Source organism: Clavelina lepadiformis, chromosome 1 (genome assembly GCF_947623445.1).
Source record: "Clavelina lepadiformis chromosome 1, kaClaLepa1.1, whole genome shotgun sequence".
NCBI lineage: Eukaryota > Metazoa > Chordata > Ascidiacea > Aplousobranchia > Clavelinidae > Clavelina > Clavelina lepadiformis.
The window spans coordinates 7,184,668-7,206,292 of NC_135240.1; the positions used below are offsets into that span (position 1 = coordinate 7,184,668).

The 21,625-nt window shown below is 37.6% G+C and overlaps 2 protein-coding genes and 1 long non-coding RNA gene across 7 annotated transcripts; 2 read left to right on the plus strand and 1 right to left on the minus strand.

Annotated features, from left to right (window-relative positions):
- Positions 1-42: 42 nt before the first annotated feature.
- Positions 43-20,511, minus strand: LOC143460109 (uncharacterized). Of its 2 annotated transcripts, none has more exons than XM_076957619.1 (40): positions 19,998-20,511; positions 19,780-19,921; positions 19,586-19,691; positions 18,801-18,859; positions 17,804-18,289; positions 17,597-17,725; positions 17,311-17,440; positions 17,079-17,230; positions 16,714-16,901; positions 11,616-11,732; positions 11,286-11,381; positions 10,964-11,171; positions 10,670-10,869; positions 10,455-10,535; positions 10,175-10,382; positions 10,006-10,079; positions 9,768-9,910; positions 9,557-9,687; positions 9,330-9,460; positions 9,013-9,163; positions 8,744-8,919; positions 7,593-7,713; positions 7,362-7,453; positions 7,172-7,267; positions 6,991-7,095; positions 6,796-6,911; positions 6,492-6,648; positions 6,196-6,293; positions 5,838-6,015; positions 3,554-3,759; positions 3,331-3,415; positions 3,094-3,141; positions 2,828-2,973; positions 2,311-2,455; positions 2,063-2,193; positions 1,893-2,003; positions 716-829; positions 482-572; positions 261-376; positions 43-179 (listed from the first exon to the last, which is right to left on the minus strand). In XM_076957619.1, exons 2-40 carry the CDS (start codon positions 19,875-19,877, stop codon positions 117-119), a joined length of 5,283 nt encoding a protein of 1,760 aa, XP_076813734.1. In that variant the 5' UTR covers positions 19,878-19,921; positions 19,998-20,511; the 3' UTR covers positions 43-116. The 2 variants fall into 2 exon arrangements, with proteins under 2 accessions (XP_076813734.1, XP_076813653.1); XM_076957538.1 differs by having other exon boundaries at positions 10,006-10,106.
- LOC143460509 (uncharacterized) lies at positions 4,118-20,645 on the plus strand. Of its 4 annotated transcripts, none has more exons than XR_013117897.1 (5): positions 4,118-4,314; positions 5,811-6,042; positions 6,183-6,304; positions 7,544-7,787; positions 7,905-8,750. It is a non-coding gene; the product is annotated as an uncharacterized LOC143460509 (long non-coding RNA). The 4 variants fall into 4 exon arrangements; XR_013117904.1 differs by having other exon boundaries at positions 7,544-7,783; XR_013117899.1 differs by having other exon boundaries at positions 7,548-7,787.
- Positions 11,863-14,914, plus strand: LOC143460337 (uncharacterized). Its single transcript, XM_076957844.1, has 2 exons — positions 11,863-12,596; positions 12,956-14,914. The coding sequence occupies exon 2, from the start codon at positions 13,222-13,224 to the stop codon at positions 14,485-14,487; it is 1,266 nt and encodes a 421-aa protein (XP_076813959.1). The 5' UTR covers positions 11,863-12,596; positions 12,956-13,221; the 3' UTR covers positions 14,488-14,914.
- Positions 20,646-21,625: the final 980 nt, after the last annotated feature.

The window sequence follows — 21,625 nt, forward strand, 5'->3', positions numbered from 1 at the left end:
CAACGTTTTGCATGCCAAGTATAGTGTATTCACAAATTTTCATTCCTTTATACATGCATTGTATATAGATGTACATTTACGACAGTTGAACCAACACAATTCCACCAATCAATATGTCAGTTTTCTTCATATGATTTATCCTGCGCCTTTTCGTCTTCAGTAATCTTTGTATCTACGTTCTGTAATAAAACACGCTCATTATACACGGTACATCAAATGCTTTGGGCTAAATAGGGTTGAAGACGGTGACTCGAACTGACCTGAACGATTTGGGTAACCATTTGCGTAACGTCTTCGTCAGCGTTTATCATTGCGTCACAATCAGCAAGGGGTTTGATTCGAATTTCGGCGCTTTTAAGAAGCAGTTGCTTGAAAACTAAAAGTTATCAGAAAACAGGATTAACAAAACAACAAAACAAACCGCTGGAAAGCTTTGAACTTAACCCATTCCATTCATGCCTTACACAAGATAATCTATTACCTTTTCCGGTAATATCAGCACTAGTCTCGTATTTTGTTTCGTTGGCTTGAATTTGACAAGTGTACGTTCCGGCATCGTCCGCACAAGGTTCCTGAAAGACGTAGCATGTAATGAATGCATATACCACAAGCAACTCAAACTTGTAGTTTTAGCCATGCTGTTTACATATGGCTGCAGAACAAGGTAAAACTCATGACATCTGGATGACAGAACAACACGAAGTATACTTTCCACCTTAATTATTAAGTTAGCTCTTTTGCTTTCCACAGTTACTTTGCAACGGTCGCGATCAACAGGTTCGCTGTCTTTCAGCCATACGATATCGCGGTGGTCAACAGACGTTTTAGCCTGAATACAGATGAAATCTTTCAATGAAAGGGTAACATATTATTAATGCAATGTCATGGTTCCCATTAATAGTAAACGATGCTTTGTCACAAAGCTTAGAATTAACGTAATAGAAGCAATTTCTTTAGATGCATGTATAGAGGGGGCTATGATGGCTATGCATGTATAGAGGGGCATATGTATTAGATGCAGGGCTCTTCAACCTTTTTTCCTCTCATGCACCTGCCAATAGTGATGCTTTGATTTCATGCACCCTGGTGATTGAAATAACTTAATAACCACATCAAAGCGTTTGTTTTTATCTGTGTTTCAAACGTATATTGAAAATGTTAACTTCGCAAATTAAAAAAAAATTTTGAGTTTTTTGTATAAGCGCAATCGTAAAGCAGCAGCGAAGATAATTTCACAGCTGATATTTATCACAGTTAGACGCAAATTGCGACTTAATACTTAAGGTCAACTTCATCTTTACCTAAATTGCAACTGGCATTACTTAAACCTTCTAATAAACTAGCAGCAGTGAAATTTTAGGTATATAAGTGAGATTCCTCTTTATGACATCACTATGGCTTTGTTTCGTTTGAATCCTTAATCGTGTAACAATGCCGGCTACCTCCTTTGTTTTTTGGAGAAGTTAGGCTGGTAACTGTTCGACTTCTTCATTTATCGCTGTAGTTAAAAGAAAGGCGATTACACAGTTGGAGAGATGGATGTCTTGCCGTGTTATAAATACTGTAATCGGGATCGGAAAAAATTAGTTATTCGGGATCCAATAATTAATTTCCATCATGCTGTGGTAGCAGAAACCAAACTTGAAGGTACTCATGTAAAAATGGACGGTGGGCAAGAGGCCTAAATATGCCCACCATACATGGTGTACCCAGTGTCGCGTTTAGGGCCTAGAAATGAGCAAAGTGGGCTTGAGCCCACCACACAAAAAGCACACCTGCGCTAGTACATTTACATAATACACAAAAATCCTTGTGCACCACTTCGCACCCCTTTGGCTGTTGCGGAATATCCCGGTTGAAGAGCTCTAGTATAGAACACAACAAAGTTTTACCTCGGAAGAGAAAACTATAGCGCCATCTTGCGTGACTTCATATTGCAATCCTTCAGGCACAGGTACAGGTGTCTCTTGTTTCTTATCAGCTTGTTCAGAAGTGGTTGAACTCTATTCCATGTTAAATTTTAAATACCTTGGCGGTTATTTTAAGAATAAAATTGTTTTACCTTTTCTTTTTTCTCGCCTTCTTCTGTTTTTCGTTCGTGTTTCTTCTTTTCTCTCTCCTCTCTCCTCAGCTTTCTTTCTTCTTCTTCTTCTTCAAAAAGTTCGGCACTTTTTTTTAACATCTTTTGGAATTCTGTGTTTGTTAAAGGATTACTTCATTAGTAAATAAAAGTTTTCACCTTTCTCATTAGGTCGTAGTTGATCTAAGTATATTTTTGTCCTGTTGTTATTTCGTCATAAATAAACTTACCATCATCTTCAAATTCAAAGTTGACCTTGGTATCAAACGTCGATAGAGGGGTGATAAACTCACAAGTAAATTTAGCTTTTACCAATTCAGCTTTAATTGGGCTAATGACAAGGGATACAAGGCCCGACTCACTGTCGTTGAAGCACTAAAATCAGTAAAATGTTGAGAAAATTTGTTTAAGAAATAAAAAACCTTTTGACTTTTGCGTCTTATTTTACCGAACGTAATTCAAACAACCCATATTAAGAGATTGCCGGTTCCTTCAGGATAAAATAAACGCATGAATGAAACTAAGATATTTACAATTAAATTGGGATTAGATTTACATTGGAATGCTAATTTGGGCTAAACTTAGGTTGGTAACCTTTGTGATGGTAAAGCCCAACTTGCAAATATGTTTGCAGGCCCATAGGGAAACCTTTAACCCTCCAAAATAAAAGCAACAACTGCTATTATATCACAGAGAATTTCATTGTCTAATTCTATTACATAAATTATTTTTGTATGACGGTGTAACCTTATACTTTCCGCCTTCTGCTTTGACTTCAGTGTCGTTAATGTACCATATAATATGTGCATCATCTTTCAGAGTTTCCGCAATGCAGAAGAGTCGTAATGCGTTGGGCAACGCTTCAGCGCGTAAACCTTGCTTAAAGTTAATAACTAAAAAAACAAGGGATAAGAAGGATACGTTATTTCGATAGGAGTGATTGCATAATGGCTATAATGCTTGTTAATCTGTCTTATGTTATCTAGGGTACGTCAAAGTCAGTGTCCACTTACTATAATCCTCTGCTTTGATCTTCATAACGGGCGGCGGAGGCGGGGGTTCTGTAAACAAACGTTAATTGTGTAAGTTTTGTACATTACCTTTTAATGTAATTTAAAAGGTGATTCTGCGACATCCTAAATTTTACTTTTGTAACAATTTCTTGTACCATGCCTGGAAAAGTACAACAGGTTACATTTTACGATTGTCCTAGGGCAGACTACAGGCTTTTATTTACAAGTTTTACATACTCTCAATATTAATAGAACAAGCAGTGTTGCCTCCAGCAACAACGCACTTGATCGTTCCGTTGTCTTCGTAAGTTGGTTTTAAAATCTATTCGAAGAAGATAAGTAATATGCAAGGCAACAAGTAAAGTTACTTATATATGAGCTTCTTGAATATAAAATATTACCATAAAATGCTTATATAATCAAAGCAAGAAATTCGTGTCGTCAGGTACGAACAGCTTACCTTTAAAGTGTGTTTGTTTTCAAACGAAACTAACTCATATCTGTCATCTCCGGGTTCAACGAGTTCACCATTGTGGTACCATTTGCATGATGGAATCCTGCCCTCAAATAGAGGTGAAGGGTCTGCTTGACATTCAAAGTCAACAATATCGGCAGTGTAAGGTAGGTCAAAATCTTCAAGTTTCTTTTCAAATTTCACTGGAAGAACTAAAAATATAGTTTAATATTTCATTTATCGCTGCAGTTATTGTTGCAGTTTACTTGCATGTATATTATATATATTTATACATAAATGAAACTTCACAAGTACAGTACAGTATACTTTATTCTTCAATGGCACAATTTATAAGATGTTTATAAGCACAACGTCACGCTTGAGTAACAACGACGATAACAGCAGCGAACAAGATTTGTGTTGCCAATGTAAACCTAGCACTTTTTTCATTCTAAAGATTCAGAGCACATTTAAACCACAAGCATCGAAATTTTTTGTTTGATTAATACAAATGGTACTTTAAAAAAAAAACTATTTGTTTTATTTGTTCAACATGTACGTTTAGCGTATTTGTAATCAAACATTTAGGTTGCCATAAATTTCATTTGGCAACAGTAATTATGTTGTCTTCATAAATCCAAAAATGCTGGTAGAGAGAAGATGCATCATTCGTGAGGACTAAAGTTACAATTGAAAGGATTGATGGACGTGATGAACAGTAAATCGTTTGCACTTCAAAATCAATGGATGAACACAACTCATAACAGGTTTATAAGTTTTTTATATTGCAAACAAAAGTATTGTGTAAGATGTTTTTAGTGTCCGATATTGGCAGTGTCAGTCTTTTTGCGACCAGAACCGGAAGACTTATTCAAACTGAAATCAGATTTAAAATAAATAAATAAACAAACAATATTTGAAAAAGGTTTTTTGGGTAGGTATGGGGTACTTTAGTTTTACAATCAAATGTTTTACACCTGTTTAAACTGTTTCTATGTACTTGAAGAAGCATGTTTGACTCATATCATTTATAGCCTATATGTTAATCATGACTGATTTTCCGTGAGTCTGGTGTGAAAGCGTGCTTTGAAGCTTTAATTCTTAGTTTTTTTGTTATAAACTGGTCTTCAAACAAGCAAGTTCTTGACTCTTGCGCTGTTACTGAGTGTTATAGTAACTTTGTGGCCAAACGACTAATAACTAGTTCAAGGTTAAAATATATGTACATTTACTTGCAAGCTAAACAATTTACAAAAATAGCTTATCAAACTGAGTAGTTCTTGGTGCTTTTATAATAACACTGGCATGAAATTCTTTAATGGATTGCTGATGTGTCAGGATAAGAAATTAATGCATTATGAAAGAAAAAAGGCCTATTAATTATCCTTGCCAATATGTTTTTTATTATATTTGAAAACTGTTTGATGTAGAGGTATGGTGTAGGCCAGACATGTCCAACCAGTGGCCCGCGGGCCACAGTGCGGCCCGCCAGGTTGTTCCAAGCGGTCCGCGTGGTGCTCAGCAAAATGTTAGAAGTTCATACTAGCCATCACTATTTGATGCAGTTTACATCAAAGCAATGGAAATTTTCGAAATTTTCGCATTTTCGTGTCGTGGACTACATTAAATCTATTTCTTAACTATATAAACTGCATAGGAAAGTCGTTTTATGATACTATTTTTTTCTGAAAAAATCATGTGGCCCGCGTTGTCATTCAAAATTTTGTATTTGGCTCTACAGTGAAAAAGGTTGCACATGCCTGGTGTAGGCTGTATGCTATACTAGTATTGTTGATATTTTGATAAATTTGTAAACTAATTCATAATAACGGTGAAGTTGATGATCTTTAAACCGAAAAGGCAAGTAATTATCATTGTGAAAATTAATGAAGGGAATTATTTTTGACTTAATAATGGTCAGTTTGTCACATAAACAAACCAAACTAAATATTTTGAAATGTTTCACGCTAAAACAATTAGTCTTTAATTTTTTCAGTTACATATGATACTGATATTGTGCATAATTAACATTTAACATTACGTAGTCTGAAACTGCTATCCTTCATCAATAACTTTGTAATTTTAAGAAAAATTTTATTGAACAAAATTAAAACAGACCACCTAAAGTTTAAAGAATTTTATACCTAAAAAAGTTTTAAATTAAAATTTAAAACTTTAAAAATTATATGAGTGATTTATTATGGTTTTTAAACGTTATGATATATTTTCATTAAAACTAACAAAAAGTCAATGCTTTATGCAGGTTGTAACATTCTTATTTTTTACTTACGTCCATCGACCACCAAATTAACCAAGTAAGAACCTCCAAGGCCGCTAATTCTGTACATAGCTATGTCATCTTGGGTTGCATCTTTAATTATGAGAGATCTGCCACATCCTTGGGTGACAAACTCGTATCTAGCATTATCATTTGTTGTGATGCTGTAGTCATTCTTAGTCCATGCAACCTGAAGAAAACACATTACTTTTTTACGGTAAGAATATTTAGCAAGCCTATGCCACCTCTAGGATTTATGCAAAAGATAACATTAATCGTAACAAATTTCATTGTTTTCTATTATGTATATGTATTTATGTTTGGATAGTTTCATATTTCTGTCCATTATTCTATTAGGTATTTTGTTTACTTCTGCATTTGGTTTTGAAAGGACGCAATCAAACACAGCTGTTTCTCCACTCTTTATATGAACATCAGTTGGAAAGCGCAGGAACCTTACTGGCGCCACTATAATACATGTAAGCTCTTGATTTTGTCTTAGTGAAAACAAAAGTAAGTAAAAGTTATTTTACTACTCATAAATGTTTGGTCTTTCTGTGTTAGGTTTAAGCATGCAACTTATAAATTTTCATTTTAATTGAAGCTTTTTATTTCAATATGCTGTTAACTTAGTGTCTCAAAACACTGTCTTTATTTCACACTTACTGCCGCCTATGGTGAGATCAGCTGTAGTGGTACAGTTGTTATATTCTGCTACACAGTGCACAACTTGAACATCATCTTGGCAGCAGTTATTAATTAATAGGCCCCGCTTGTTACCGATGGAAATGATGTCATATTTTCCAGTAGGGGCTAAAGTCACCTGCAACAATCTGTTTCTTGACGGGGTTTGTTAAGTTACACCCACTAGTTTAATACCTATAACTTTTTTTATAACTTTGCCCATAACATTTGTGTAGTTTAAACCTTAGTAAGTGTTTTATATGCACGTTACATACAGTATATATACCTCCTTCCAGTTTCCAAGGTACCATGTAACCTTTGTACGGCGATCTTTTACATGACACACAAATCGACCTTGGCTGCCCTCAGCAACATAGCAGTCTTTGATTTTAGATGAGAATGCTGGAGTGTAGAAATGTAATTAGAAATATTGCAAAGGTGGCTGTCTCGTTTTTTTTTTGTCAGAAGTATTGCATTTTACCATCTCGACGGGCTTCTTCTTCCAATAAACGTAATCTTTCCTGTTCCTCTTCAAGCTTTTTCTTTGCAATTTCTCGAATTGCATTCTGCCGATCCAAAACATCATCTGGGTACAGTTAACAATGTATAATTATAATAGTGACATGATACAGTCAACTTAGAACTTAAGTGACAAGTTTTACCAAATGGTTCTCCAATTGTTACAAAGCAAGACTGCAAGGATGGGATTCCTTTACCAATCTGGTTAACTGCGGTTACCCGAAAGAAATAAGTTTGTCCTGAATTGAATGGAATTAGTTACTTCAAATGTAAATGATTGTAATACGATTGTTTCTTGTAACTATTTTTGTCTTATAACATAAAGGACTTTACCAAAAACAAGTCCTGAAACTATGTATTTTTCATCTTGAACTTGTTCAGGCAGTTTATTGCATGGAATCCAAAAATCTGCGTCTTCTTTGCGCCTGAAAGTTTGAATTTACCGTTTCATATAGGTTAAGTTGATTATGTTTCCAGCTTCTGTTTTGCTTTTAATTTGCATAATTTTTGAAAAGGAAGATATAGACAAAACTGCATTTGAAGTTCACTTGTATACAATCACACCTTTCTACAAGATATCCTACGAATTCACCATCCCCCATCGTACTTGGCTTTTTCCATGTGAGATCAACAACGTCATCTAGCATGGATATTATCGTGAGATCTTTGGGCTCGCCCGGTCTTTCTATTATGAAAAACGGCAATTATAAACATTTCATACCAGTTTATATGTTGAAGGAAAAAGTTTTTGTTTAGTAAGTAAGTCAGATATGATAACTTTAAAGATTCGATTTTGATTCCTGACGGAGAAAATCGATCGATTCCGTTTCCATCTTTACCTAAAAGTTAACGTACTAAACTTAAGTTTTGCTTCAGGTGACAGGCACAACGGCATAAAGCTGCGCCCGAATAAACCAATGCGCGCAGATTTTGAATTAGTACAACTATAAGCAGATCAATTCTATTTCGCTAACTCCTGTCAGTGTCGCTGTGGAAGAAAGGTAGTAGCTACACAACATTTTTACGCGTACGTATAGGAAATATGGATGTTTAGCTAACACAAATGCTGCTTGTCTCATAATAAATTGTTGTTGGTGTATTATACGTTGGACTTGTATGGTTTTGTCCAGTATCATACGCATGCCTTGAGTAAAATGTTTAGTCATACTTGCCGTGCTTGAATGATTTGCAAAGTATTCTTAGCGTAAGTTCTACAGGATTAATAATATAAATATTTAATTGTTCCAACCGTTAGAACGAGTTTTTTATCGCTTTATGACAGGAAATCGGAGTGAAACTAACAATATGGTCAATGTTGTAAACAAGTCTTTAACTACCGAATGTGATTGTGGTGAAAAACCATATGTATTTTTGGCACAATAATTGGAAGTAGAAACTAGTTGCTAGTTGCATAATACAAACTCTCCCGCCTAATATTTTAGAAAGCGACATAAAGGCTTGACGTAGGCAAGAGATAGGCTCGGTTTGCCGTTTGTTTTGTCCTGATCGATAAAATGCTAGCATTCATGCATAGATTTTCAGTATTTACGAAAAAGTTGGTACGAATGCGTGCTGTGTGTTATTCCGCATTTTAAAAGTCAATTTTAATTGATTGTTTTTAGAATCAATTAGAACCAATTTCTATGTTTAACTCTGACATTTGTGATGTTTCCGCAAGGAAATGCGTTAAACTTTTAAACAATGAATAAACTCACCTGGGTCCTTTGCCTGAATTCTTCCAGGCATAATTTTCCAATCTCCACAGCCAACCTCATTACACGCTCTCAAACGGAATTCGTACTTTTCTCCTGAATTTAGGTTATCGATGGTAAAGTGACGTTGACTGAGTGGCTTGTTGTTTACTGGACGAAATTTTCCACCGCAGGGTCGACTAAAGAAAATGCAATTAGGTATGATAGGCAACTGTGAAAGTGTTTCACTGCATATAGCTTGGTTGTTGAGAGTGTGTCGTTCCGTTGCTTACTATTCCAAGTAATAACCGGTAACTCGAGATCCGCCATCCGTACTTGGTGGTTCCCAACAAAGTTTTATTGAATTTTTCGTCACACAAGGTTTGCCTTTATCGTCAGCAACGCGGAATATTCCTTGTACTCCACCCCACCAATTAGGTGGTTCTGAAGAAGAAAATGCTGTTTTTGAATTTTACTTTTTGATTATGGTCTTCGCATACGCAATTACGCATTGTAATTTTGCTTTCTGCAGTTAGTGTGAAAATGAAATGAGGATTTATATATAAATGGTGTGCAAAAAATCAAACTCATTTCTTCAAATAGGACTTACGCATTCCATCACTAGCCAGTATAGGTTCACTAGGTTCGGAAAAAGTGCTTGTACCGAACTTGTTAACGGCTCTCACTCTAAACATATATTTTTCTCCTTCTTCAAGCTCGCCTATTGGATATTGAGTGTATCTGTAATCCAATATAGCGAAATTATTTGCTTATTTGTGAACACACCACGTTGCACGAATTTAAATGCTTTTAGTTGGAACCACTATTTTCGATTACCTGACTGGCGAGTTGCTTGCGCTAAGCCAAACGTCGGTTCCTAGCTTTCTGTTTTCAATAAAATACCGAACTTGCTCGCCACCAGATTTTGCAGGAGGAGTCCAACCTATTTCGATGTATTCGCGTTTTGCCTGTGATGTAATATCATTTGCTTACTTGCTGTGCGCTTGGAGATGAAAAAAAAACTATTAATGCAAGTTGCAACACTCACATTTAAACATGAGACGTCTCTTGGCGGCGTTGGCGGGCCTCTGTGTTTAATGTCACCCTCAGATAGGTCCTGCTTCATCATTTGTTGAAATGCTGCTTGGTTGTCCTTTTCCACCGGCAACTGTTGAGCTTGTTCAAGCATGTCTTTATATTATAAAGTTTAGGTAGGTTGCTATTGTATTACAGTAAGTCACTGTCGCATGTGCTCATGCTACCTTAAGATGAGTTTTGAAATGTACCTTGTACAGTTATTTTTTCTGTGGTCTCGCTTGGTTCACTCTCACCTGCGCCGTTTACAGCTCGTACTCTAAACCTGCACCAACCAGATGTTAAGCTTTCACTACCGCAACAAATACAAGAAAGGCAACGCATTAAGAATTAAGATCACTTTTAACATTTTTGGCATACTTGTAAGACTTTCCATTGCTTAGGCCGGTCACCGGATAGGGATCAGTTGTGTGCAATGGTTCGGACGTGACACATTGCCAGTTTTCGTTGTCTCCGTCACAAAACTCAATCAAATATCCGTCTATCTCGTCATTTTCCGGCGCGCTCCATTTCACGAAAACACAGTCGCCGCTGGATGACGGCTGTGCGCTAATTTCGGTTGGAACTCCTGCAAAAAGAATTTGCTTAGCCCAATGGCATATATTGCGGAATCCAATAAAAGCAGAAAGCATTTTATTACCGGGAACATTGTCTGGATCTTCCTCTTCAATGAAAATGTCATCAGTTTCTGGTGGAATCAATGTTTCAGGGTCTACAAGTTCTGCCAAGTAAACGCATATGAAAGTATCGAGGATAGGGTTTATGTGTTTTACCTGGCTTGAACGCAAAACTTGCACGCTACAGATTTTTACTTCAAATTTCCATTCTCGTGGAAATGACATAAAAAGTTTGTACCTAATGGCAACCGTGGTGTTCCAGGATCTCTCATGGCTACAGGCCCCACTGGCATGGATGCTGGGCTACGTCCCCACCGATTGAACGCTCGAACTCTGAAAAAGTAAACCTGGCTCTCTTCCAAACCCATGATAGGTGTCTTGGTCAATCTTACCAATTTCTTGTTGGCCGGACGCCAAACACTTGAACCAGCTTCTGCCCTATTGCATCGAAGGAGTAACATAAGTCGTTTAATTTACAGTTAGTTACTCCAAAATTCGTTTACATTTATAACAGTGACGATCAAGCATCTACTTTTCAATTAAATAGCCTTGAATGGGTGCCCCGCCAAAGTGACCCAAATATCCAGGGGGTTTCCAGCTAAGGACTACGAAGTTGCGCGTTGCGTCGCTAAATTGTACCCCAGTTGGAGCGGAAGGAGGTGCATTGACCCCATGCACGGAGAGAAAACATCGCGATGTCGATGCTCCGCAGGAGTTGTAGGCACGGCAAACGTATTCCCCTGAACAAGTACAGTAAAAATCTTCGGTTATTGCACCTCAGTGGATTTGCTTAGGTATACATTTATAAACTGTTTTGCGATAATGTAGATTGTAGACTATGCAAAAAGTGCTACCTTCGTCGTCAGCGTAGGCTCGAAGAATTGTTAGCGATGCAACTTTGCCATCAAAGTCCGTTTGAATATGGTTTATTTTGTCGTCCAGATTACGACCTGCAGGGTTATAGGCCTACGTTAATGGTACGACAAATAACAACATTGTTGTTATTTTTTTGTGGTTAGGTTAAACCTATTGATAAAATCGGTAAAGTCAATCCTTATCGTGAAAACAATAACAGCAGCTTATATTTACTTGTGCATGGCTTTCGTTCACTGAATGGAGTAATCGGTAAATAATTAATTAATACGACTATTTTCGTGGCTTTGTTTGGTGTCTGACTAACTAACCGTTAAGCGTCCAAAACACTTCCGGTGCTGGTTTTCCATCCACGTGGCACGTAAGAATCACTGCGTCACCTTCGTTGACTTTTTTGTTGAAGAGCCTCGTTACAAAGCGAGGATATCCTAAAAAGAAAATAACAGGTTGCAATTTTCAAATTATACGGTCTACACTTCTACGCACATCGGAAAATAATTTCCCGACCGTTTTTAGTCGAGTAGGTTTATTTACATTGCATTTATTTCACAATGCAACTCACATTGCTTTAAATAGCTTGCTTAACGAGTTAATTTTCAGTTGATTTAGCTTGCCAACTTGTTTAATATCATACATTAGAACTAGAACAAACTGTAAACCAGACCGCAAACATGTTCTTATGTGGGTTGGAAGTTCAGAGAAATGGCCTTCAATAGCTTAACTAATTGTGGCAGTGAGCAGGTTTAGTGTTTGGCTTAATAGAACACAAATGAAATAGCAATGTGTCCCTGAAAAACTTTGTCATACTCAGCATAAAGTAATTTCCGCATTACAAGCAATTCTTTTCTTACAGCAGACAAACACGAGTCTATTTTTTCTATATTAGGCCAGCATAGCCAATTGTTGTGAGTTGTCGACCGTCACAAACTAACTTCCTGTGAAGTGACCTCATTTACTTTTTGCTATTCGCTTGCCTTGCTAGCTTTAAAACCTCAATGAACTTGCAATTAAAAGGATTTCCAAAAAAGGTTCTTTCGCAAGTTGCTGACGGTTGGCTGGTAGATATCATAGCTTGCAAAATAATTAGCGAAGACCGTGTATAGAAGTTGTAATAAGGAGGTACTAAGAGTTAGCCTGCATCTTTTTGATTTAAAGAATATTTTGTGGATTTACTTCCACAGCGTTTTGATGAGCTTTTGCCACATTCCAGGGTGCTATATCGGTAAATTACGTGGAAGTGCCCAGCGGAATAACATTGAAGAGTGTAGTGAACTAAAAGTTTAGGCTGAAAAGTAAATATACATTTGTTTGCAAAGTTTATCGTTTTTGTATTAACGTATCTTGCGACATACCCTCCAGTTCAACTGTGCGGTTCATGGGTTAAACATATTCCTGATTTTGTGGCTAAATGAAGTAACATTTGCAGAAATTTAACCCCATGAGTCAACTGTTAGGTTTGAGAGTTAATTTAAGATTGAAACTTGATTGAAACGTTTTCTGGAGACCGATTGATAATATTTTGATATAAAGTTCTTAAAACATTGATAACGGCGTAAAGCTTTTGAACTAGGAAAAGATGTTCGTTGAGAGACCAAAATAATGATTAACTTGGTACTTCATAGCCGCATTTTGAACTATACAGTGTTTTCAGGTGCACTCAGGCGTGAATGTTGAAATGCAAGTTCCATCTGTTGTACCGGTACTGCGTTTAAGAGGTTGCTTTTCTGTGGCGTTTGATGTCCTGTTTAATAGTTTGTTGTAGTTATAAGCAAACCACAATTTTGAAACTAATCAATATATTGTGTAATTGATCTGAATGCGTTGCAGGAAATATTCTTTAGTCATTGTAAAGAACTGAAAATTACATCGTGTAATTAATACCAGGAAAAAAAGAAAGCGTTTTTGCATTGTGTCGCAATGGCAGATGACAGATGCGTTATTAACGTAAACGTACAGTCGGACATATTTATGTTCCATCCAAACAAGTTAAGCTTTGATGATGCAAAAAACTATTGTCAACAACACGGAAGTAAACTTGCGATAATGGAAGACCGCAAGTTTTTTAACCACGCATCCACGTTGACGCCTTACAAGAGATGTGTTGAGAAATATTACACCATCGGCCTGGTGAAACGCCCGGATTCAAGTAGTTACGTGTGGCTAGATGGTCGTCCATACAATGATGAATTCGGTGGCATTAACGAAGTAACTTACACTGATTGCCGACGTGTTGCCATGGAAGCTACTGGTGTTAACCATCCTGTACTTTACGCGTTTGCATGCGGCGAACCCTTGCCCTTTGTCTGCTTTACTTCTGCAACTGAAACAACAAGTACTACATCGAAAAAGAACCGAACTACAACGTCTACTAATCCCTTAACTACTACGGTTGGCACTAAATCAAGTACTACTAGAAATCCTGCGCAGCAAAGCGACCGAAAAACTAAAGTAAGTCGTATTTCTTCGACATCTTTCAAACCCACTAGTTGGCATACTACAAGAAAAATTACCGATTTAACGGTGCCGATTATAGCAACACAATCAGTGTCCACTCTCTACAAGTCTGTTGGTCGGTCTTCGCAAAACATTACAACCGCATTTCCTCTACAAACCCCCCGTGTAGAATCTTCCAACATCAATACGCAAGCACACAGTATCAACTATCCACTGATAATAGGCCTGGCTGTATCAGTGTTAATGCTCTTGTTACTGATCTTGGCAGTGCTGTATAAGTGGAGCCGATCGTCGTCGAAAACTACACGTTCTGTTTCTGAATATGCATTTGCAATGGAGGCTCTAAATACTCAGCCAGTGACCACCGCGACATCCCGTTCGAACAGAACAACAACGACCGGATACGAACTTATGAGAGGATTTGCCAACAGCAATGTTTATGAAACTCCACCAACATTTGAACTCAGTCAACAACCGTCATGTTCTGCAACTCAGGAGAGTGAGGACACATTGGACCATCATGAGTATCACGGCATTGAAAAGATCACAGGCTGCAACGCAGGTGTGTACGAGGCGGCTTTAGATGTGAATGCTGACCCGAGCGTTAGTTACTCTTTAATGAATACAAATGTGCTCGATCAAACTGTTTACAGCGAGATAGTTGATAATAATCAAGAGGAAAAGGAAAGAGCCAATGATGAAAAAACGGAATACGTTAACTGGTCTTAAACGGTGATTCCAAAGAAGTTGACTTTACATCTTACTCACGATACGTTGTCTTTTGATTTTGTTGCATATTTCCCACACATTTGGGTTCTTGGTGTACTTTTACTTAACTTTTTGTGCCTTTATTTTTTTGAACCTGTCCGCAGTTATCTTGGTATAACGACGTTGTTTGTTTTGCCACTTGCATAAGCGCTGGTTGTTCTCACAATTGCTGACTACTCAAGTTCAAACGCAAACTTTGCCTGGAAAACTAATTCAGTATTTAAAAGTGTTTTGGTGGGCTAGAAGTCTGTGTAATATGTTTTGTATTGTTAGCCATGATGAATCACATAGATATTTCAGGTAAATTGCTATTTTGCAACCAAGTTGCTGTTTTCCTGTAAGCGACCTTTGATCTGCTCTTTGCTTCAAGAAAATTGAAAACGAATGACTGATGAATGACTAAAAAAATTAATTAAGTGACGTCAAAACGTCACGAGGCCAGATGCTGAGTAGAATTGCTGTACTAGACGGTTATTGCATACCAATTAATGAGGAGATTTTCAAAAAAGAAATGTTTAGGCAAAAGAGAAGAAATTTTGGTTAGATGTCATAAACTAAAGCGAATGTTGTGCTCTTTGCACAAAGTCGCCGGGTATGCCAATAAGAAATTGGTCATTTAAACTGCAAGAGATTGAAAAACGGCTACTTGGCTGCATCGTTGTGTTGCTGCTCATTAATTATGGAGTAACAGTTGCGCCGACTTGTTTTCGAAAACAATGTTAACACAACGTTATAAAGAAATGTTACAGAAAATATTTTTACAACATCACTTGGAGACACACGCACACACTTAGATGCAAGTTGAAATATCATATGACAAAACGCGAACCGTTTTCAACGACAGGGTGCAGTTATTTATAGCTGTTTTAAATTAATGCTACAATTATTTTCGCAAACGGCATATGGATGCGAAAGAAACAAACTCAAACATTTACGTTTAGATCTACGCTTCCCGTATAGCCAAGAAAAGTTTTGGTTAAATATAGCTAAAAACATTAGGAGAAATCATCCTTCGTCCACTTTTGCACTGTCAGCACTATGCTGTCTTGCACTTTTCATTTCAATAATATCTTCTGAAATTAACGCGCCTTTTGGCGAAAAATCAGAAGACGCATTTGCTGGCGTAACGTCAAGATTACCCATCAAACATTCACCAAACTCTTCACATGTTACGCTTTTTGTAATGGGTTTCACAGTTTTAGTTTCATCGCTTTCATCTTCTGACGTTCTGCGTGACTTACGAACAGCTTGTACCTTGTCTTCTTGAACGCTTAGTGTACAGGTCTTTAGAGGTTGGCTTTTACCGGGTATACGGAACTTAAGAGTGCTTTCAAATTTTCCGTCTCCAACCGCCACACTTTTGCCCGAATATGTAACTTTCGTTGCGACAGATTGTTCTGGTTGACCTTTAGGCTCAGTTGGTTCAGTTTCGGTCGAATCTATTTCATTTTTCACCGTGTCTTCAGACTCTAAAAGACAAAGAACTTTCCACAACTTTCATTTGTTTGGTGATGTGCAAGCGATTAACAAATGGCTCGATATGATAGCTGTGTGAGGAAAACTCTGCAGCAGGGCTATAAACAATGAACGATCATGGTGACAAATGAACAGTTTGCATCAACTCAAACCGAATTAGCAGTTAGCAGACGCGTGCTGCTGAAGGGCTCAAGCATTCATTAAAACAGCTGTAATTTGTTACTTAGCTAGACATGCTTATCGCAGTTATTGAAGTCGAACATCGCAGCTGACTTAAAACTGACATAACTAATTAACTGACTTCAACTCTTCGTCCTAACGAGCTACACACCACTGCAGTTATGTAACAGTTTGTTCACTGCTTTCTGTATATATTCTATTGGCTGACTGTCTAATTTGTTGGCGACAGGTAGGCTTGTGTTTCTTAACATTCATCCATAAAAAGTTAAATAATTTCAGCAGTACTGGCAGGCAGATGACAATGACAAACGCAGTGAGACTTAATAATGTTGAATTAATTTCATGAATGCTATTTTGCACTCAGCAAATGAACTTAACGGCAACGTTAAATACTTTTCAGTCAATGTAGTTGAAAAGAGAATTGGAGCAAAAGTTGTTTGGAAATGATTATGTAAACAAAACATGATAAAACTGAAAGTTGTTTTTGTGTTATTCAAATCGTTTAGATCTAATACAACAAGAACGTCATACCTGCAACATTTAAATTTTCAACATCCGGGTAGTCGGTGGGTTTCTTCATGTTGTATCCAGATTTGATGTCGTAATATCCTACCTTTCCGTCGTCATACCGACGTACAAGCAGCGTTGCATAGCTCGATATCTCCCCCTTGTGGTTTTGCGCAGACACTCGGTATGTTCCGGAATCTTCTAAGCAAGCTCTGTATAAGGAAAAATTACAATCACTTTTAAAGAAACATCTGAAGCCAACAGAAATGTGCCTGTTATAACTTATTTCTGTTAAGTTATTCGTAAAACGTTCTGAAAGTGCTGGTTTCTACCGCATCCTATTTATGGCATGCGTGGCCAATATTGTCTGTTTTGTTTGGTGAACTTACTTAAATATCTCTAGTGTATGCACTCCGAATTGGTTCGATATTCTGACTACTCCAGGTTCCTTGAGCATGGGCTCAATAGCAACCATATTGTGGTACCAGGTAATTTTAGGTTCAGGAGTCCCTTTGATCGTGCAGGTAAACTTCACGTACATCTGTTGTAGGAAAGCATTGCATTGAAGGGAGTTGTATCGCAAGTGGGCTCAGTTAGTTATTCATACTCAGTTATTGCTACCTTCTCCCATATGACGTGCGAGCGTAATTTCATGTCGAACATTGGAGCACGTGCGAATCGATCACGTGACCTGTCGATGGGATCTCGATTGATTTCAACCGACTGACGAGTTGGGCCTCGAGTCCTGTATCTGTTGAAAGAGTGATTTTACATACTGCAGGCAAACAATAAACTAGGCATGAGGCACACTGAAAGGCAATTCATGACTTAAAACTGCCTCCTTATACAGGACATCGGATGACGTTACATCTGTAGTTACTCAAAGGTATCTACGTATTAAACCTACTGGTATTTCTTGTTTTTCAACTGCCGGAGATCATCGTCATCTTCAATAGCGAACTTTTTTCTCGTAGCAATGTATGATGCCACTTCGCGTATAGCTGGCTCTTCTTCAGCCAATGCGTCATCTGGGCGTCTGACAACAACAAAATACCCGCAAGTAATATAAGAACATGGCAAATTGACCTACGTTTAGTTTGTGAAAGACTCACACCTTCGAGACACAGGCATAGTGTAGCTTTTGTTGGTGTCGTCACTGTAATCGCGTTTTCGCGAACGTTGCACTCTTCCTGGAAGCTTGTCGTTTTCGAACATGAGATCAGTTGACGCTCGAGAGCGCTGTCTAATTTCCGGATAAGCATCCTCTTCATCTACGTCACGTCTCATTCGTGACGTATTGATTCGAGTTGGAACAATCGATTCGTCTTCATCATCCCAGCGTCTTGATTGTGACGTCACGTAGCGATGACTTTGTTGCATTACGATTGGCTCCTCATCTTCTTCATAATATCGCCTTTGTGACGTCGCTTTACGATCTCTTGGCGTCATGACCACTTCATCGTCATGTCCGTCAAAGTAATCTTCTCCCACGTCTCGCGTTGACGTCATAGAGCGACGGGCAAGATAATAAGGATCTTCTTCGTCTAATTCACCGCAAAGTGCGAGAGCATGTCTGACAGGTCCACTTAGTTTCTCTTTCCTAACAAAACGGTAATTTATCTGTTTCAATGGAGCTTGACTTTGTAAATATGTTTCTTTGCATAAATTACAATTACTTGGCGTAATGGCACGTTGATTCACATTAGACATATTGTCTAAATTATTTTCACAACTGCTTAATTAATTTGACTGATAAAATAATAATTATCCAGAATAGCGTGGTCCAACTTCTTTTCATCGCGGGCCAAAATCAAATAATTTTTTTATCTTGCGGGCCAATGTTTTTAAATCAGAACTGAAGAAATGTGACATTGATATTAGAACTGAAAAAAGTTCTCTTTTTTAATTAAAACTGAAATTAGAATAGTTCAAAATTTTTAGCTATTAATGCTGATCAATGTGACATCTGCGGTCGAGGTTCTTCCCCGACAATAGCGACTATCAAAGCTGACTATCAGTTCGCGGGCCAAAAAATCGGTGCTCGCGGGCCTGCAGTCGGACCACGCTGAATGCCAGATTAAGCTTAGGTTTTAACTTTAATAAGCCGGTACCTTTGTAAGTACGGACTTTCATCTCTTTCCCTTCTACCAAGCACAGGTGGGGAGTAGGTCTGCAAAAGAAAGTCATAAATCAACCGGGACTTTATTAAGGATATGAGTTGTTTTCATGATAAAGTCATAAACGTGTTTGTTGTTCTTCTGGCCTAGAACAATCTACAGCAGGGGTTCCCAACTGGGGGTACAAGATTAAACATCAAGGGGTACGAAGATCCTTGGGCCACAGAGCAGCTTTTCAAACATCGCTTTTGAAATACCGGTTTAACGTTTAATTGAGCTATAAAAGCAATATAATTTAGCAATATTTATATGAAAAATTCCATCAGAATTTTTTTGGGGGTACGAAGAATGCTCTGACCTGACAAAGGGGTACGAGCAGAAAAAAATGTTGGGAACCCCGGATCTACAGTATTTACTTGAATGGAATGGCTTCTATTTTTTTTCGAAAACGTATTTCAAATCAAGGGCGCCCCCTTTTCTTGTCATAATAAATGTATTTGACTTGTACCCTATGCACTTAAATTGCTCTGCTAATTACCCTATTAATCAGTAGTTTATCTCACTGTTTCGAGTTTTCTTTGTTGACAAGACAAAGGTTTCACACCTCCAAGTCGTACGCTGCAGGTTTTTCAATACGGTAATTTTAGCACCATCTCATGCGGATTAAATACAAGGGTGCTCGAAATCAAGTAAATGCGGCGCACATTTGCGCACAATAGTTAAAGCTGTATATCCTGCACTGCGATTGATAGCAGCTACTTCATAGCTGAGTAATTTACCTCCAGTGGGGAATAATTTCTTCGGTTTGATTTTCCAAGCTTGGAAAGATGGAGAGGAGAGCTCACTTGCGACATCACGTGATCATCATCTTCGTCATCTCCATATCTGACAAATTATTCACGTGACTAGCTACTTAAATATATCGACTAAATCTTAATATTCTACCAGATTTTAAAATGTCGCATTAGCAAACCTTCTGTGACGTGCAAAATCACGCGACGAACCCGGGCGAGTAGTAAACGAATATTCATCGTTTCCACGACGACGAAAATTAGCATTGCGCACCGGCATCTTAGTTCAGTAGATCTCCTAAGTTTACAAGCTCTAAACTAAACCTGTCAAAAAATTGTTGCTAAATATTGGTCCTAAACATAACAGTGATGCAGTTGTTTTGTCTGCTAATGGTCGAACCTCAATGTGAATGCAGTGATCTCTTGGGATTTCTCGTTTCAGGTGCTGACGTAAACCTTCTGTTTCGTCATTAGGTGTAATGGCTTGCTGGGAGAAATTATTTCGCGACTGAAATTGATACAACTGCAGAATAAACTTAACGATTACGTAATCAACAACTTATAACAGTGTATTTAACATGTAGCTTTCAAATTGAATTAAGGGTATCTGTCGTAATCTTCCCAAAATAGAGTTAACTTTTCCCCGGGGATCCTGGCGTGTGCTCTAATATGGCAAACTTAGACTGTGAAACTGAGTGTGTTTCGCGTTGTACGAGATATTGATTTTGTTTTAAGTCTTTATGGAATGTTCTGTATGGTTGATTAGCCCCAAATGTTTCGGAACCAGTCAAACTTACTTAGTTTTACAACTTACTCAAACTTTGAACAAAATTTCCACGTTTTTAAGTATAGCTTTTAAAGTTCTTTACTTTTACAAATTTTGTAACGATATCCCAATGCTTTTGTTAGGATTGACTCTATCTTAAAAGATGCAAGAATGCACCTGATAAAAAAACTCGAGATCTTTCCTGGAATGCAACGACTATTCAACTTCTACTTGAAAGCCTGTTAGAACAGTTGTGCGATCATTCACTGTATTTGCCATGTTCGTATCTGTATCTGCCTATGTATGACCAGATACCGCACAAATACCTCACTATTGACAATAATAAAACTTGACTCCCAACATCGATTCTTACTGACAAGAATATTTGCACTCAGATATGATGTAACAGAACTTGCCGGCACTGACGCAGAGAAATGTCATGAACATGACGTCATAGTTTTAAAGGATTACATTGCCAAAGTGCTTGCTTGTTCTTCCATTCGAAATTTACTAAAAAGAAAATTCTAATGATGTAGATATCAGTTTGAAAAAATATTAATCTAGACGTTTTGTCATTCCCTAACTCCCTATGAATATGTAACCTATCTTCTTTGACCTATTTTATTCTTTTCAATCACACTCTAACCTAAGCAACTAAGAAAGACGTTGAAAGGACGACAACCAGTTGAAATACAACTTCTTTTCAGCGTATTCTTAACGAGATACACAGGAATTGAACCTCTACAGCCACGTCACTTGTCAGTTTTAAATTAGGGCATGGCAAATGTCAGCTGTTTAACGCACTATGGTATTTATAGCTCCTTATCTTAGCCTTGCTCAAGCATTTCCAATCTCATGCAATGAACGCGAACGTACTTTAGCCGCCCTTGGCATGTCTTCATGAAGCAAACAAACTAAATGGTTAATGGAAACGAATATTCAAAGACAACGCGATCTTTACATTTGCAAAAAGCAAGTAATTTTGTAAACTTAATATACTATTGGCGTTCAAGTAGCGCGTCACATTTTAATTCTGATTTCAGTAATGTCAGGTTGAATCAAAATAAAGTCTTTGTTACTTTTCATCGAGATTTTCAATGACATTGGAAGCTGTATAACTAACTTTTTATGTTTTTCTTGATACACACTTCGGTTTCTGCCGAATAGCTTATCAACGATTTGCGACTTAGCTTCATAAAACTTTCCAACGTGGTAGATTGGTTTGAAACTTCACTTAGAGGCTAAACGTTATAAGCAGATGC

What these genes read in the sequence shown, in the direction of transcription:
- LOC143460337 (XM_076957844.1), top strand. Translation starts at nt 13,222, where the DNA reads ATGGCAGATGACAGATGCGTTATTAACGTAAACGTACAGTCGGACATA.
- LOC143460109 (XM_076957538.1), bottom strand. Translation starts at nt 19,877, where the DNA reads ATGCCGGTGCGCAATGCTAATTTTCGTCGTCGTGGAAACGATGAATAT. An exon ending in GAGACGTCTCATGTTTAAAT is followed by an intron (nt 9,688 to 9,767) that starts GTGAGTGTTGCA and finishes ATTACATCACAG; the next exon opens with GCAAAACGCGAATACATCGA. An exon ending in GCAAGCAACTCGCCAGTCAG is followed by an intron (nt 9,461 to 9,556) that starts GTAATCGAAAAT and finishes ATTGGATTACAG; the next exon opens with ATACACTCAATATCCAATAG.